This window comes from Sorghum bicolor, chromosome 1, assembly GCF_000003195.3.
Source record: "Sorghum bicolor cultivar BTx623 chromosome 1, Sorghum_bicolor_NCBIv3, whole genome shotgun sequence".
Lineage (NCBI taxonomy): Eukaryota > Viridiplantae > Streptophyta > Magnoliopsida > Poales > Poaceae > Sorghum > Sorghum bicolor.
The window spans coordinates 58,975,493-58,991,252 of NC_012870.2; the positions used below are offsets into that span (position 1 = coordinate 58,975,493).

The 15,760-nt window shown below is 43.7% G+C and overlaps 1 protein-coding gene across 1 annotated transcript; it reads left to right on the forward strand.

The window, feature by feature from the left end:
* LOC8058119 (UDP-N-acetylmuramoyl-L-alanyl-D-glutamate--2,6-diaminopimelate ligase) lies at nucleotides 11,857–15,646 on the forward strand. The gene is made up of 5 exons (XM_002464929.2): nucleotides 11,857–13,777; nucleotides 13,926–14,042; nucleotides 14,139–14,314; nucleotides 14,707–14,852; nucleotides 15,163–15,646. The coding sequence occupies exons 1-5, from the start codon at nucleotides 11,950–11,952 to the stop codon at nucleotides 15,179–15,181; spliced, it is 2,286 nt and encodes a 761-aa protein (XP_002464974.1). The 5' UTR covers nucleotides 11,857–11,949; the 3' UTR covers nucleotides 15,182–15,646.

Here is a 15,760-nt window from a genome sequence, read left to right on the forward strand (position 1 = left end):
CCCAAACGGCTTTTATCCATAATAGACACATTTCCACTAATATCATTATCACTCAGGAAATTATTCATTCCTTCACTCTCAAATCCTGGACTAATAAGGCTTTTCTTCTCAAAATAGATCTTGCCAAAGCTTTTGACAGGTTAAGGTGGGACTTCATCGCGACTGCACTGACCAGACTTCAACTTCCTCCTTCCTTTATTAACCTTATGTACCAATGTATTTCTATAGCCACTTTTTCCATTTTTCTCAATGGTGAACCCACTGCAGGTTTCTCAGCTACCAGAGGAATCAGACAGGGCTGCCCTCTATCCCCCTACCTCTTTGTAGTGGCTATTAATGAATTATCTATTTCCCTCCAACAACATTTACATACTGCCAACCTTACAGGTATATCACTGGGACAAGGATGTCCCCCAATCCACTCTCTCCTCTTTGCAGATGATTTAATTATTTGTGGCAAGGCTAACCTGCAAGAGGCTCAAACAATTCACGCAGCTCTTTATGAATTCTGCAACCAATCAGGTCAGACTCCCAATCTCAATAAATCATCTATTTTATTTAGCAAGAATGTGCCGACTCAAATTCAACATCAAATTAAAAGTATCTTTCTTGTTCCTGACCTTCAACCGAACACTCTCCATCTGGGTCATCCTCTAATTTTTAATCACAAAGACAGGAACAAAGCTTATGCTTTTATCAAAAATAAATTCCATGCCAAATTCACAACTGTTAAGGCCAACAAGCTTAACCATGCAGGTAGACTAACGTACATTCAATCTGTCCTCTCTGCTATTCCTGTTTACTATATGGCCACCATTCTGTTCTCTAAGTCCTTTATTGCTGAACTGACTACGATCATTAAAAGATTTTGGTGGGAAGGTATTCAGGATGAGAGTGCTACTAATCCTATCCACTTCAGATCTTGGGAGGACATCTGCCAATCACGAGACAATGGTGGTCTTGGCATAAGAGATCTGCATCTCGTTAACAAAAGCCTTATTATGCATACGACTTACAACATAGCTACTAATAAAAATCCTTTCCTAACGGCAGTGATCAAAGCTAAATATTACCCTAATGCTTCTTTCTAGACGACTACTAATATAGGCACCAGATCTGCCTTTTGGTCTTCTATCTTGCATGTCAAAAAAGAACTTTCTGACAATGTTCAACTCCAACTCCACCAAGGTAACAGCTTTATCTGGTCCACCCCTTGGTGCAACATCTGGAATTCCATCTATGACCACTGAAAGGTCCTAATATGGCTAGAGGGGGGTGAATAGCCTATTTAAAAATTCTACAAAAACACTAGAGCAATGCACATGAACAATGACACCTAGTGGCACTTGATAACCGCTTAGCCAAAGAATTCCCCTCTTTATAGTACGACAATCTATCCTAAATGTGATCACACCCTCTATGGTGTCTTGATCACCAAACCAAAACCCTAAGCAATACCTTTGCCTTGATCTCCATAGGGTTTTGTTTTTCTCTTTCTTCTTTACCAAGTTGAGCACTTGATCATCTTGTGGTCATCACCATCATCACCATGATCATCACTTGCTCCATCACTTGGCATGTACCAACCTCATTAAGTCTACACACACTTAGCATAGAGGTTAGTACTAGGGTTTCATCAATTATCCAAAACCAAACTAGGGCTTTCAATCTCCCCTTTTTTGGTAATTGATGACAACCCTTTTTATAAAGATTTTCAATAAAATTTTCTTGGATTCATGTTGCTTGTCCAAGCATTTTACCATGTGCAAAGGTTATGGACAAGTTTCATAAACCCAAATTGGTAGCAATTGCTCCCCCTACATATGTGCTAAGAGTTTGGATTTGAAAGCTTGCACATATGCTTGAATAGGAAATATAGGAGTCAATTTCTACCAAATGATGCTAAGGTGTAAAGAATGGACCTTTGAAGCGTGATACCAATCGGAGTTGCCAATATACACCATCCTTAGCACCATTAGTAACTAGACATTCACAAAAACTAGAACACCCCGTGAGATCAACATTATAAACAAGGTTCTAGTACCACTTGTGAAACAACTAAAAGTCTAGTTACACTACCTATGCATGCTAGTTCTTCATTTCATCAATCAAACCTATAACTAGCATACGCCACACAAGCAAGTCATTGGAGAGAAAGCTTCTAAAGCTAATGCAAATGCAAGCATACATATGTGATGCACATTCAAAATGCAACATACAAGTTTATGAGCTTGCTCCCCCTACTTGTGTGCTTTGCTCCCCCTACTTGTGTGCTTCAAAATTTTAATTGATCCCCTTCTTTTATCATGTTACTTCCCTATCTTAAATCTTTGGGAAATTCTCTCCCCCTTTGTCATCAAAGACCACAAAAGGTGAGCTCAAATTTTAGATAGGTTAGTGTGAAACCATGTGAAGTGAGATCATTGTACCAAATTGGTTCAATCTAGATTACTTGCCTAAGATATTTAACTCGGTTTGATCCAAGGACAAGCTTCTTCACACCTCCAAATAAGGGTTATCTTGTACCATGTTGAGTTAAACACTTATAGCTCATATTCTAGATCAAACACTAGGATTGCAAGCCCACAAACATGTCATATGCTACCACTAGATCAAATCAAGCATAGAAGCAATAGTGGTACCATACAAGCATCAAATTTATTTGATTTTCATGAATGATCCTAAGACATGTAAGGAATGACTAGATGCACTAAACAAATCCTTAGCAAAGATGGATGACATGTCAAACAATTTCACCTTGCTTTGCTCGAAGGAGAGGCATGTCATATCATGGGGGTGCATCAACACATATTTGAGAAGTCAAGTATGTTCAATTCATTCCTTAGCTTGCAAAACCTCTTCTCATCAAGTGGCTTGGTGAATATATCGGCAAGTTGATCATCGGTGCCTATACTCTCAATGCAAATGTCCCCTTTTTGTTGGTGATCTCTTATGAAATGATGGCGGACATCTATATGCTTTGTTCTTGAGTGTTGAACCGGATTGTTGGTGAGCTTCACGGCACTTTCATTGTCACATAGCAATGGCACTTGTTTGAAGTTGATTCCAAAGTCCTTCAATGTTGCCTTCATCCATAGGATTTGTGCACAACAACTACCGGCCGCAATGTACTCCGCTTCGGCGGTTGAAAGTGCAACACTATTTTGCTTCTTGGATGACCATGAGACAAGTGATCTACCCAATAGTTGACATGTGCCCGATGTGCTTCTTCTCTCAACTTTGCATCCCGCATAGTCCAAATCAGAATATCCAACAAGTTCAAACTTTGCACCTTTGGGATACCACAAACCAACATTTTGTGTATGCTTCAAGTACCTCAATATTCTCTTTGTTGCTTTCAAATGGCTTTCTCTTGGTGAGGCTTGGAATCTTGCACACATGCATACACTAAACATGACATCCGGTCTTGATGCGGTCACATAGAGTAGGCTTCCAATCATAGACCGATATAACTTTTGATCCACCATATTTCCACTTGTATCATTATCTAGGCTTCCATTTGTTCCCATTGGAGTGCTAATTGATTTTGCATCATCCATACCAAATTTCTTGAGCATGTCTTTTATGTATTTGCCTTGACTCACAAATGTACCATTCTTCAATTGCTTGATTTGAAGACCAAGGAAGTAACTAAGCTCTCCAATCATTGACATCTCAAACTCATTAGCCATCATGTTTCCAAACTCCTCACAAAATTCTTGGTTGGTTGATCCAAAAATGATATCATCAACATAGATTTCAACACAAACAAGTCTTTGCCAATCTTCTTGGTGAAGAGAGTGGTGTCAACCTTGCCCATCTTGAAACCTTTAGAGAGTAAGAAATCTCTCAATCTCTCATACCATGCTCTTGGTGCTTGCTTCAAACCATACAATGCCTTTCTTAGCTTGTAAACATGGTTGGGTTTCTTGTCATCTTCAAAACCGGGAGGTTGCTCAACATAAACTTCTTCATTGATATAGCCATTGAGAAATGCACTCTTCACATCCATTTGGTATAGCTTGATGTTATGAGCACAAGCATAGGCCAACAAGATCCTAATTGCTTCTAATCTTGCAACCGGGGCATATGTTTCACCAAAGTCAAGACCTTCAACTTGAGTATAGCCTTGTGCTACCAATCTTGCTTTGTTCCTTACAACTATCCCATCTTGATCTTGCTTGTTGCGAAAGACCCATCTAGTACCAATGACATTATGATTACTAGGCCTCTCAACTAATTCCCATACTTGATTTCTCTTGAAGTTGTTAAGCTCTTCATGCATAGCATTAACCCAATCAACATCTCTCAATGCTTCATCAATCTTCTTTGGCTCAATGTGAGACACAAAGGAGAAATGCTCACAAAATGATGCTAATCTTGATCTAGTTTGCACTCCTCTTTGAATATCACCTATGATATGATCCAATGGATGATCCCTTGCAATATTTGTTGGTTGGAGTATTTGCACTTGATTGCTTGCACTTGGTTGATCATGAGATGATGTACTAGCTTGTTGATCTTGCACTTGTGTACCACTTGTACTAGCTTGATTTTTATCATGAGAACCACTAGCTTGCACATTAGAGGTAGGAAGCACTTGATCTTTGTCATCTTCAACATCAATCACCTCTCTTGGCCTTAAATAACCAATATCCATATTCTTCATTGCATCGGCCAATTGAGTGCCTCTCACATCATCTAGGTTCTCTTCTTCCTCTTGGGAGCCATTGGTTTCATCAAACTCAACATCATGCACCTCCTCAAGAGTACCACTAGCCAAATTCCAAACTCTATAAGCTTTGCTAGTAGTTGAGTAACCAAGCAAGAAACCTTCATCACATTTCTTTTCAAATTTACTCAATCTAGTGCCTTTCTTCAATATGTAGCATTTGCAACCAAAAACCCGAAAGTATGCAATGTTGGGCTTTCTTCCATTCAAGAGCTCATATGGAGTCTTCTCCATCATTGGGTGACAATAGAGTCGGTTGCTATAGTAGCAAGCCGTGTTGATTGCTTCGGCCCAAAAAGAATGACTCACATTGTACTCACTCAACATTGATCTTGCCATGTCAATCAAGGTTCTATTTTTCCTCTCAACAAGACCATTTGATTGTGGAGTGTACTTGGCTGAGAATTGATGCCTAATGCCAAAATCATCACAAAGGTCATCAACTCTTGTATTCTTGAATTCACTTCCATTGTCACTTCTCACTTTCTTGATGGTTGTTTCAAACTCATTGTGTATTCTCTTGACAAATGATTTGAAGATTGCAAAAGCATCACTCTTGTCACTAAGAAAGAATACCCATGTATATCTTGTGAAATCATCCACTATCACAAATCCATATTTATTTCCACCAATGCTTGTGTATGAGGTTGGTCCAAATAAGTCCATGTGCAACAACTCAAATGCCTTGCATGTACTCATGATGCTCTTCTTTGGATGAGTGTTGCCAACTTGTTTTCTGGCTTGACATGCACTACAAAGCTTGTCTTTTTCAAAAGTGACATCTTTCAAGCCTCTAACAAGATCATGCTTGACTAATTTGTTTAATTGTTTCATTCCAACATGACCAAGCCTTCTATGCCATAACCAACCCATGCTAGATTTAGTGAGCAAGCATGTTGATAATTGAGCTTCACTAGCATTGAAATCAACTAAGTATAGATTCTCATATCTAAAGCATTTGAATATCAAGTTAGAGCCATCTACACTTATGATTTCTACATCATCAACTCCAAATATGCATTTGAAAACAAGATCACAAAGTTGAGCTACGGATAGTAAGTTGAAGTTCAAGCTCTCTACTAGTAGCACATTGGAAATGCTCAAGTCATTGGATATAGCAATTTTACCAAGCCCTTTGACCTTGCCTTTGCCATTGTCACCAAATGTGATACTATCAACACCATTGTCATCATTTGGATTGATTGAATTGAACATTCTTGAATCACCGGTCATGTGTTGTGTGCACCCACTATCAAGCACCCAATGCCTTCCTCCGGCTTTATAGTTTACCTACAAAACAAATCAATGTTTCTTAGGTACCCATACTTGCTTGGGTCCTTGGAGGTTAGTGACTAAGCTTTTTGGTACCCAAATGGCCTTCTTCTTTGGACCCACAATTGGTGTACCAACAAACTTAGCATGCACACCCTTCTCACCCTTGGTAAGCACATAACAAGAATCAAAAGAAATGTAAGGTACATTAGCAATTTTCTTGTTCTTGTTCATTTTGTTACAATTAAGCTCTAGGTGCCCAACTTGCTTGCATTTGTTGCAATACCAACCATTGCTCTTCACAAAGCTAGGCTTGTGAGTTGCAAAGGCTTTCTTGCCTTTCTTGGGGTTATAGCCTAATCCCTCTTTGTTGAGAGAAAACCTTTGGCTACCCAAGCACTTTAGCAAGCGAGCCTCACCACCATAGGCTTTGCCTAGGGCATGAGTGAGCTCATCCACCTCTCTCTTGAGAGTCTCATTCTCAACCTTTAGTGAGGTGTCACAAGTGACACTAACACTAGAAGTGGAGGTAGAGTTGGTGGTGGTGGATGAAGACCTACAAGAAGAGTTAGTGGCAACAATAATAGGTTGGTTGGGTGATTCTTTAATTAAGTCACATGTTGTGCCCACATCACATGATACAACAACCTTTTCCTTGTTCTCTTCTAACAACAAGGAGTGAGCTTTCTCAAGCTTGGTGTGAGCCTTGCCAAGCTTCTCATGGGCTTCCACTAGCCTCTCATGCTTAGCATTGAGCTCATCAAAGGATTGCTCAAGAGCTTTTAACTTCTTGGTCAATTCTTTGCACTTCTTGTTTTTAGATTGAATGAGAGAATCGGCTTGTTCTAACATGTCCATGAGTTGTTCATTAGTGAATTCATTTTCATCATCACTATCACTATCATGTTCATGTTCACTTTCACTTTCACTGTCATCATATTGTACCTTGTGGCCCTTGGCCATGAAGCATAAAGGAGTGTCGAAGAGTGATGGCTTGTTGTTGATAGCAATGCTTGCAAGCGCCTTCTTCTTGGATGCCTTGTCGTCATCACTAGAATCATCATCCGAAGAAGCATCACTATCCCATGTCACAACATAGGATCCACCCTTCTTCTTCTTCTTGAAGACCATCTTCTTCTCTTTCTTTTCTTTCTTTTCCTTCTTGTTCTTCTTGTCATGCTCATCATTGTCACTATTGTAAGGACAATCCACCACAATATGATCGGGGCTCTTGCACTTGTAGCATAGCCTCACATGCTCCTTGTTCTTGAAATGATCTCTTCTCTTTCTTGTATGGTAGCCCTTCTTCTTCATCATCTTGCCAAATTTGCGGACAAAGAGTGCTAGTGCTTCATCATCACTATCATCATTGGAGCACTCCTCATCACTTGATTCTTCCTTCTTGGCTTTGCTCTTGTTCTTGCTCTTGGATGAAGAGCTAGCTTTGAATGCTACACTCTTCTTCTTCTTGTCATCATCATCCTTCTTCATGAGATCATCATCATCATTGTCATTGTATTGATCTTCGGTCATGACATCTCCAAGTACCTCATTGGGAGATACACCCGTCAATCCACCTCTAAAGATGATTGTTCTCAACGTCTTGAACCTCTTGGGCAAGCACATTAGGAACTTGTGAATGAAATCCTCATCCTTCACTTTCTCACCAAGGCCCTTGAGATCATTGATGATGACTTGGAGCCTATAGAACATCTCCGGAATTGACTCATCATCCTTCATCTTGAAGTTTGAAAGCTTGTCCTTAAGCATGTACAACTTGGCACTTTTTACCATTGTAGTGCCCTCATATGTTTCTTCAAGCCTTGTCCACACTTCACTAGCCTTCTCAAGATCTTTGACTTGCTCAAACACCTTTGAATCAATGCCATTGTATATTGTGTTGAGAGCCATAGTATTGCATTGCTTGTTTGCTCTCTCATTGTCGGTGGGGTTAGCGGGGTCAAGGATCACAAAGTCATTCTCCGTGACTTCCCACACTCTATCATTGATTGATCCAAGGTACATCTTCATTTTTCTCTTCCAATAGTCAAAGGAACTTGTGCCATCAAAGAACGGTGGTTTGCCCCCAACATGGTTGAACACTATTTGAGCCATAATTTGAGCACCAAGGTTGTTAAGCCTTCACAAACGGTGACCACGACTCTGATACCACTTGAAAGGTCCTAATATGGCTAGAGGGGGGTGAATATCCTATTTAAAAATTCTACAAAAACACTAGATCAAGAGGTTAGTAATTAACAAAGCGAAGCTTTTTGCTCTAGCTCTAAGGGGGTGTTTGCAAGCCACCTACCCAACAATTCTAGTTGCTATGATCACTATGCACACAAGAACTAAGTCTCTACTTACACTAGAGAGCTACCTAAAGTTTCTTTACAAGAAGTAAGCTACTCTAGTTTGCAAGAAAGTAAGAGAGAGTGTTTGAACTTTATACCACCGCGTAGAGGGGATGAACCAATCACAATATTATGAAGTCCAATCACCGGGAGAAATCCAATCAACAAACACACTGGAGACACAAGATTTTTCTCCCGAGGTTCACGTGCTTGCCGGCACGCTACGTCCCCGTTGTGTCGACCAACACTTGGTGGTTCAGTGGCTAAGAGGTGTAGCACGAACCTCGTCCTCACTAGGACACCACAAGAACCTACCCACCAGTGAGGTAACTCAATGACACAAGCAATCCACTAGAGTTACCTTTCGGCTCTCTGCCGGGGAAGGTACAAGACCCCTCACAATCACCGGGAGATGGCCACGAACAATCACCAACTCGTGCAAAGCTCCTCCGCTGCTCCAAGCCGTCTAGGTGGCGGCAACCACCAAGAGTAACAAGAAAACCGCAGCTAGAACGATCCCCAAGTGCCACTAGATGCAATCACTCAAGCAAATGCACTTGGAATCACTCCCAATCTCACAAAGATGTATAATCTATGAAGGAGATGAGTGGGAGGAGTTTGCTTAGGCTCACAAGGATGTCTAGTAGTCAAGAATGCCAAGAGAGTAAGCCCCAAGCCGGCCAAACACGTATTTATAGCCCCTCAAACAAATAGAGCCATTGGCTCTTTTACTGGGCGAAACTCGGGGTCACCGGACGCTCTTAAAGGGGCACCGGACGCTCAACACCTGCGTCCGGTGCTCCAACGTCAGCCGCGTGTCAGAGTCTAACGGTAACCTGCAGAGCACCGGACGCTGAGCAAGTTGCCACCGGACGCGACCGGTGCACACCGGACTCATGCGCAGAGAGTTCCGCAAACCTGCGGGTCACCGGACGCTAAGCACCGGTAGCGTCCGGTGCTCACCGGACCCATGCGTAGAGAGGGTCGCAAAACGCCTGCACACCGGACGCGCACCACCGGACGCTCAAGCCAGCGTCTGGTGCCTTACCCTAGCTGGGCCAGGCACTGTCTGCACCGGACGCTCAGACTTAGCGTCCGGTGCCTCAGTGGCCAGCGTCCGGTGAGTGTTTCTCAACGAGAGACACTCCCGCGACTTCTCCAAAACTCCCACCGGCGCAATAGAAAATATGCACTTCATTTTCTCGAAAAGCGCCGAATCCCGCCTCTCAAGCTCGGCGGGAGGGAGAGAGGAACCCATCCTCTCTCTCTACCCTTCAAACTCCACCTCCTTCTCAAAGTGTGCCAACACCACAATGTGTAAACCAACATGTGCACGTGTGTTAGCATTTTCACAATCATTTTCTTCGAAGGAGTTAAGTTAGCTCACTAGGTTCTAAATGCATGCACATGAACAATGACACCTAGTGGCACTTGATAATCGCTTAGCCAAAGAATTCCCCTCTTTATAGTACGGCTATCTATCCTAAATGTGATCACACCCTCTATGGTGTCTTGATCACCAAACCAAAACCCTAAGCAATACCTTTGCCTTGATCTCCATAGGGTTTTGTTTTTCTCTTTCTTCTTTACCAAGTTGAGCACTTGATCATCTTGTGGTCATCACCATCATCACCATGATCATCACTTGCTCCATCACTTGGCATGTACCAACCTCATTAAGTCTACACACACTTAGCATAGAGGTTAGTACTAGGGTTTCATCAATTATCCAAAACCAAACTAGGGCTTTCAACCACCTTCTTCTCCCGGTCACTACGCTTCCTCTTCCAGACACTGTCAGTGACGTTTGGTACCCTAACACCCACCAATGGAACATTCACCTCCTCAATACTACTTTTGACAATCAAGCTGTTGAACAAATCCTTGCTACTCCCACTGTTCACAATGCAGCCAGTGACATCCTCACATGGACTCCTGCTAAGGACGGAATGGGATCCTCCAAAGCTATTTACAATTACCTCTCTATTTCCAATAACATCCAACTTCCTTCTACAGGTGCCAGAAGCATCACTCCTTAGGCTAAAAGAATTTTATGCAGGGTTTGGAAGTCCAAAAGTATCCCTCCCATCATTAAAACTTTTACCTGGAGGCTCATTAGAAGAGCACTTGCCACTGCAGACAGAGCTACCAGATTCTCCTCTACTGGTGACAACAGATGCGACAAATGCAATATGATTGAAAATGATAGCCACCTTTTTTTCCACTGCATTTTGCCAGCACAGGTATGGCTTACAACAAACCCATCTATCAACACTGCCAATTTTCCTCAGGAGGTTGATGGTATCCAAAATACTCTGTCTCTCATAATCAATGACAACACTCATGACTCTTTACTTTGCAAAACCCTTTACACCCTATGGTATATCTAGAAAGCTAGGAATGACTATCACTTTAATAGGAAGGAATGGACGCCACAACAAGTACATCAAGCAGCCCAAACCTATATGGTCCACTATGAACACAACCCTCCCCAATCATCGGTTGGGTTTGAACACCCATCAGGTATGCAACCTTCTGTTTTGCAGGACACTAATACCAACCAAGGAATAAATCCATACTACTGCCCCAACCCTGCTTGCCTTCAAGACTCAAGATGCTATGTTGACGTTGCAGTAGTGCCTGACAGCTACAACACAAACACTAACATGGCTGGTCTAGGCATTTTTATTCTTAATTTTCAGGTCCAACCAACTCAAGCTATCTACATAAAGGCTCAACTGAACAATTGCCACTCTGTCCTCATAGGTGAAGCGGCTGCTCTTGCTCTAGGAGCGACAATTGTCAAAGCACTACAACTACATTCTTGCAACTTTCTTTCAGATTCCCAACAACTAGTGCATTTCCTTCACCAAGACCAACAGGATCACCCCCCACAGTGGAGGATCAAACCATTTACACAGTCATATTCCAATATTGCAGGCACCATGCAAGCTCAACTCTACAAGATTAGTAGACAGACAAATATAACTGCAGATACTTTGGCTAAACAAGCCCAAACTTCCACTCCCTCTACACAGGCTTTCCATTGTAATAGATCTCAATGTGGAATTATATGCTCTCTTCTTCAGGCTCTACTCAATGTAGACCTCACCAATGTAACTATCTTAACAGCAGCTTGCTGTGGCTAATAAAATTTGGATGTTGTCAAAAAAAGCACGTTTATACTAGTTATAAATGAGTGTGTTTGGGATTTTTCCACTCTATGTTTATTTAACCAAATGATTTTAGCTCTACACATCGAGAAAAAAAGGTAAAAAAGGTGCTCCATAAACTCTAATTTTGAGCAGAGTTTGCGGAGTAATTCCAAACACATATAAAAAACCAGCCCACTAACCAGATTACCAGACCCCTTCAGATTTCCAGAGTTGTGGGTCCATATGTTTGGTTCCCCGGCCCATATGTTTTGCGAGACCGCTCGGTCCATAAATTCAAAAACCAACCCACTTAATCCAGTCCCCACCACCTCATCCCCTTCTTCCAGAGTTCCCAGTTCTCCCCAATCCAAAACGACCAAAACCTCCCACCAACAGCGGCTAATTCCGACACCTTCCCAGGCCACGGCGCCCTTCCATGGCCACGGCGTCCCTCGCCTTCGGCCTCCCCTTCCCCTTCCCCTCCGCCTCCCGCCCTCCGCCTTCCAGAATCCTAGCCCCTCCCAACCCCCGCCGCCTCCCCCTACGCCTCGCCGCCGCGGCCGCACGACGGTTCCGCCCGCCCACCGCCGACGACGAACCTCCTGAGGCCGCGGAGGACTCTTCCCACGGCCTCACCCGCTACGACCAGCTCGCGCGCAGCGTGGAGCGCGCCCGGAGCCGCCAGCCGGAGATCACCCCCGACAACCCGCTCTTCACGTCCCCCTCCCCGGCCGGAGGCGGCGGCGGGGGCAACTACGACCCCGACGACGAGTTCTTCGACGAAATTGACCGCGCCATCGCCGAGAAGCGGGAGGAGTTCACTCGGCGCGGACTCATCAAGCCGTCCCCTGCTTCGCCGCCGCCGTCGTCGCAATCGCAGCCGGAGGACGAGGACCTCGCCGACGAGCTCTCCCCTGAGGAGGTGATCGATCTCGATGAGATTCGGAAGCTTCAGGGACTCAGTGTTGTATCCGTGGCGGACGAGGAGGATGAGGAGGTGGAGGGGCGCGAGGACGAGGACGGAGACGATGGATTGCCGCTCAACGAGGACGGGGAAGGCTTTGATGTTGCCGAGGAGCTCGGCCTCGAGGGGGCTAGGATGCGGCAACCGGCCTTCCGGATGACGCTGGCTGAGCTCCTTGACGAGAGCAAGCTCGTCCCGGTGGCCGTGACGGGCGACCAGGACGTCGCGCTCGCAGGGGTGCAGCGCGACGCCAGCCTGGTGGCGGCGGGCGACCTCTTTGTGTGCGTGGGAGAGGACGGGCTCGCGGGGCTCACCGAGGCCGACAAGCGTGGGGCCGTTGCCGTCGTAGCTGATCAAGACCTCAACATCGAGGGCACCCTGGCCTGCCGCGCGCTGGTCATCGTGGACGACATTTTGGCCGCATTGCGCGTGCTCCCTGCCTGCCTCTACAGGCGTCCGTCGACGGACATGGCTGTCATAGGTGTCACTGGCACAGATGGCGTAACTACCACTACTCACCTCGTCAAAGCAATGTATGAGGCCATGGGGGTGAGGACTGGCTTGGTGGGCGTTCTTGGGGCCTATGCCTTCGGCAGCAACAAGCTTGATGCACGCCCTGATGCATCTAGTGACCCCATTGCTGCACAGAAGCTGATGGCGACAATGTTACACAATGGCACTGAGGCAGTTGTGTTGGAGACAGCCACTGATGGGATACCTCCATCTGGTGTGGGTAGTGAGATAGATTATGACATTGCTGTTTTGACTAATGTTAGGCACACTGATGGGGAGGATGGCATGACCTATGAGCAGTATATGAGCAGCATGGCCTCTCTGTTCTCCAGAATGGTGGACCCTGATCGCCATCGTAAGGTGGTGAATATTGATGATCCATGTGCCCCATTCTTCGCAGCACAAGGAGGGCATGATGTCCCTGTGGTGACATATTCGTTTGAGAACAAGAAAGCTGATGTGCACACTCTCAAATACCAGCTTTCCCTGTTTGAGACGGAGGTTCTAGTTCAGACGCCACATGGGATCCTCGAGATCTCCTCTGGGCTGCTTGGAAGAGAGAACATCTACAACATCCTTGCAACTGTGGCAGTTGGCATTGCAGTGGGTGCACCCCTGGAGGACATAGTCAGGGGCATAGAAGAGGTGGATGCGATCCCAGGCCGGTGTGAGCTAATTGATGAGGAGCAAGCCTTTGGGGTAATCGTTGATCATGCGAGGACACCAGAAGCTCTGTCGAGGCTTCTGGATGGTGTAAGGGAGCTGGGACCACGCCGGATTGTCACTGGTAAGATAATTTTACTTGTAGCTTTTGTTAACAACACACACTGCCTACACAGAGCTGTATGAAATGTTGATTATTTGTACATGCTGCTATTTTCTCTATTCTGGTTATAGCATGGGAACTGAACCTCCTGTTGTGCTGTTTAATTTAGTTGTTGGATGTTGCGGAGAGAAAGAAAGAGGGAAGAGGCCAGTGATGACAAAGATCGCGGCTGATAAAAGTGATGTTGTCATGTTGACATCTGACAATCCAGCAAATGAAGACCCACGTATGATTCTTAATTAATATCTAATATGTAGACCAGATCTGAGATTAATGCATAATTCCCCTGATTTTTACACAAATTTGTTGTTCTATTCTGCAGTAGATATCCTAGATGATATGTTGGCAGGAGTAGGGTGGACCATGGAAGAATACTTGAAATATGGTGCTAATGATTATTACCCACCCCTTCCAAATGGGCATAGGCTATTCCTACATGATATTAGAAGAGTTGCAGTGCGAGCTGCTGTTGCAATGGGCGAACAAGGTGATGTGGTGGTAAGTTTTCTCCAAGGTCTATGTTATCAGGAAGCCTTTTTCTGTTGTTCTGAGCCTGTGACCATGTAACTGAATTGTGAAGAAAATTTTGAAGCTCGTAGATCACTGTCTCCGTACATTGATCTTTTAACAGAAAAGCCTGCAGAAGATGACATTAACCCTATCATATTCAGCATTTAGGGCTTCAAAATATAATCCATGTCTCATTATAAGCATGCAAACAATGTTACTGTTGTGGTATCATCATCTAGAAAGTGGTAATTGTGCTACATTAGTGTTGTGACGAGAAAGTGGTCTTGATTCTTTAAACCACACAGTTAGAATGCAGTAGTGTTCACCTGTCTCACTTCTTGGGTTCATCATGATCCTGACATCTATGCTTCTACCTTCAGGTTATCACTGGCAAAGGGAACGATACTTATCAGATTGAAGGCGATAAAAGTGAGTTTTTTGATGACAGAGAAGAGTGCCGAGAAGCATTACAGTACGTTGATCAATTGCATCGAGCTGGAATAGACACCTCAGAGTTCCCTTGGCGGTATGTTTCCTCTAAATCAGTGGTTACTAGGTCATCTTTCGTGAATTTGGGCTTATCGCCAGATTGCTGAGCCCTTTCAAAAAACATTTTTCCAAGCATTACAAAAAATGTCTCGACCCTACTGGGGAAAAAATCCAAAGAAATCATAACCTGTTAATCTTTATAACTTGAATTCCTGACATTGTCCTCGTAACTCATGGTTTCACATGCAGATTCTATGAGAGCTTCAGCTATACTGATTTTGTTGCTTGAAACTTTTATCTCACATGAAAATCACCAATTTATTGTCTTGTTCTATTTGTTGTCACAGGTTACCAGAAAGCCACTGATTTTGATTTAGTCAAGATAGTCGAGTTTATCAACTCAAGGAGCAGCATCAGACTCCCAATTTAAAGAATGTATGCTTTTCGAAGATAGGATATCCAAGTCCTGCAAGAAAATTACTCCTTAAGTGCTGAGTTTTCTAACCAAAATGCTAACAGCTAACAAACTGCTAGCTTATCAGCTATTCAGTTACACTGCCATACTAGTTATTAGATAACCAGATGCTCCAGTAAATGTTGTGTAAATGAGGTGTAGCTGTGAAAGTAGATTGATGAAGGTTCCTGATGTGAAAAGTCAAAGCACAATGTAAGGGGGGCTTCTGGTATCACGATTTCAAAATATTTTGCCCCATGGCAGTGAATGTAAGATCTTTTTGAAGTTATGCCTTCTGTTATTCTGCCATCTAGATTGTGTTTCACAGAATGCCTTTTTACATGACAATATAGTTTCTTTACTATTTTAGTTGATTATTCATCTGAATTCTTCATAGCTAACAACAGCATCCAACTTTCATATGGATCTATTCTGATCTTAGACAGAGCTTTCTCCTGAACCTCCAGGTAGCTTTTATTCTGTGCCTACTT

Coding starts and splice junctions, on each gene's coding strand:
- LOC8058119 (XM_002464929.2), top strand. CDS start 11,950: ATGGCCACGGCGTCCCTCGCCTTCGGCCTCCCCTTCCCCTTCCCCTCC. Junction 13,778..13,925: donor ACCACGCCGGATTGTCACTG/GTAAGATAATTT, acceptor TGTTTAATTTAG/TTGTTGGATGTTGCGGAGAG. Junction 14,315..14,706: donor GCGAACAAGGTGATGTGGTG/GTAAGTTTTCTC, acceptor TTCTACCTTCAG/GTTATCACTGGCAAAGGGAA.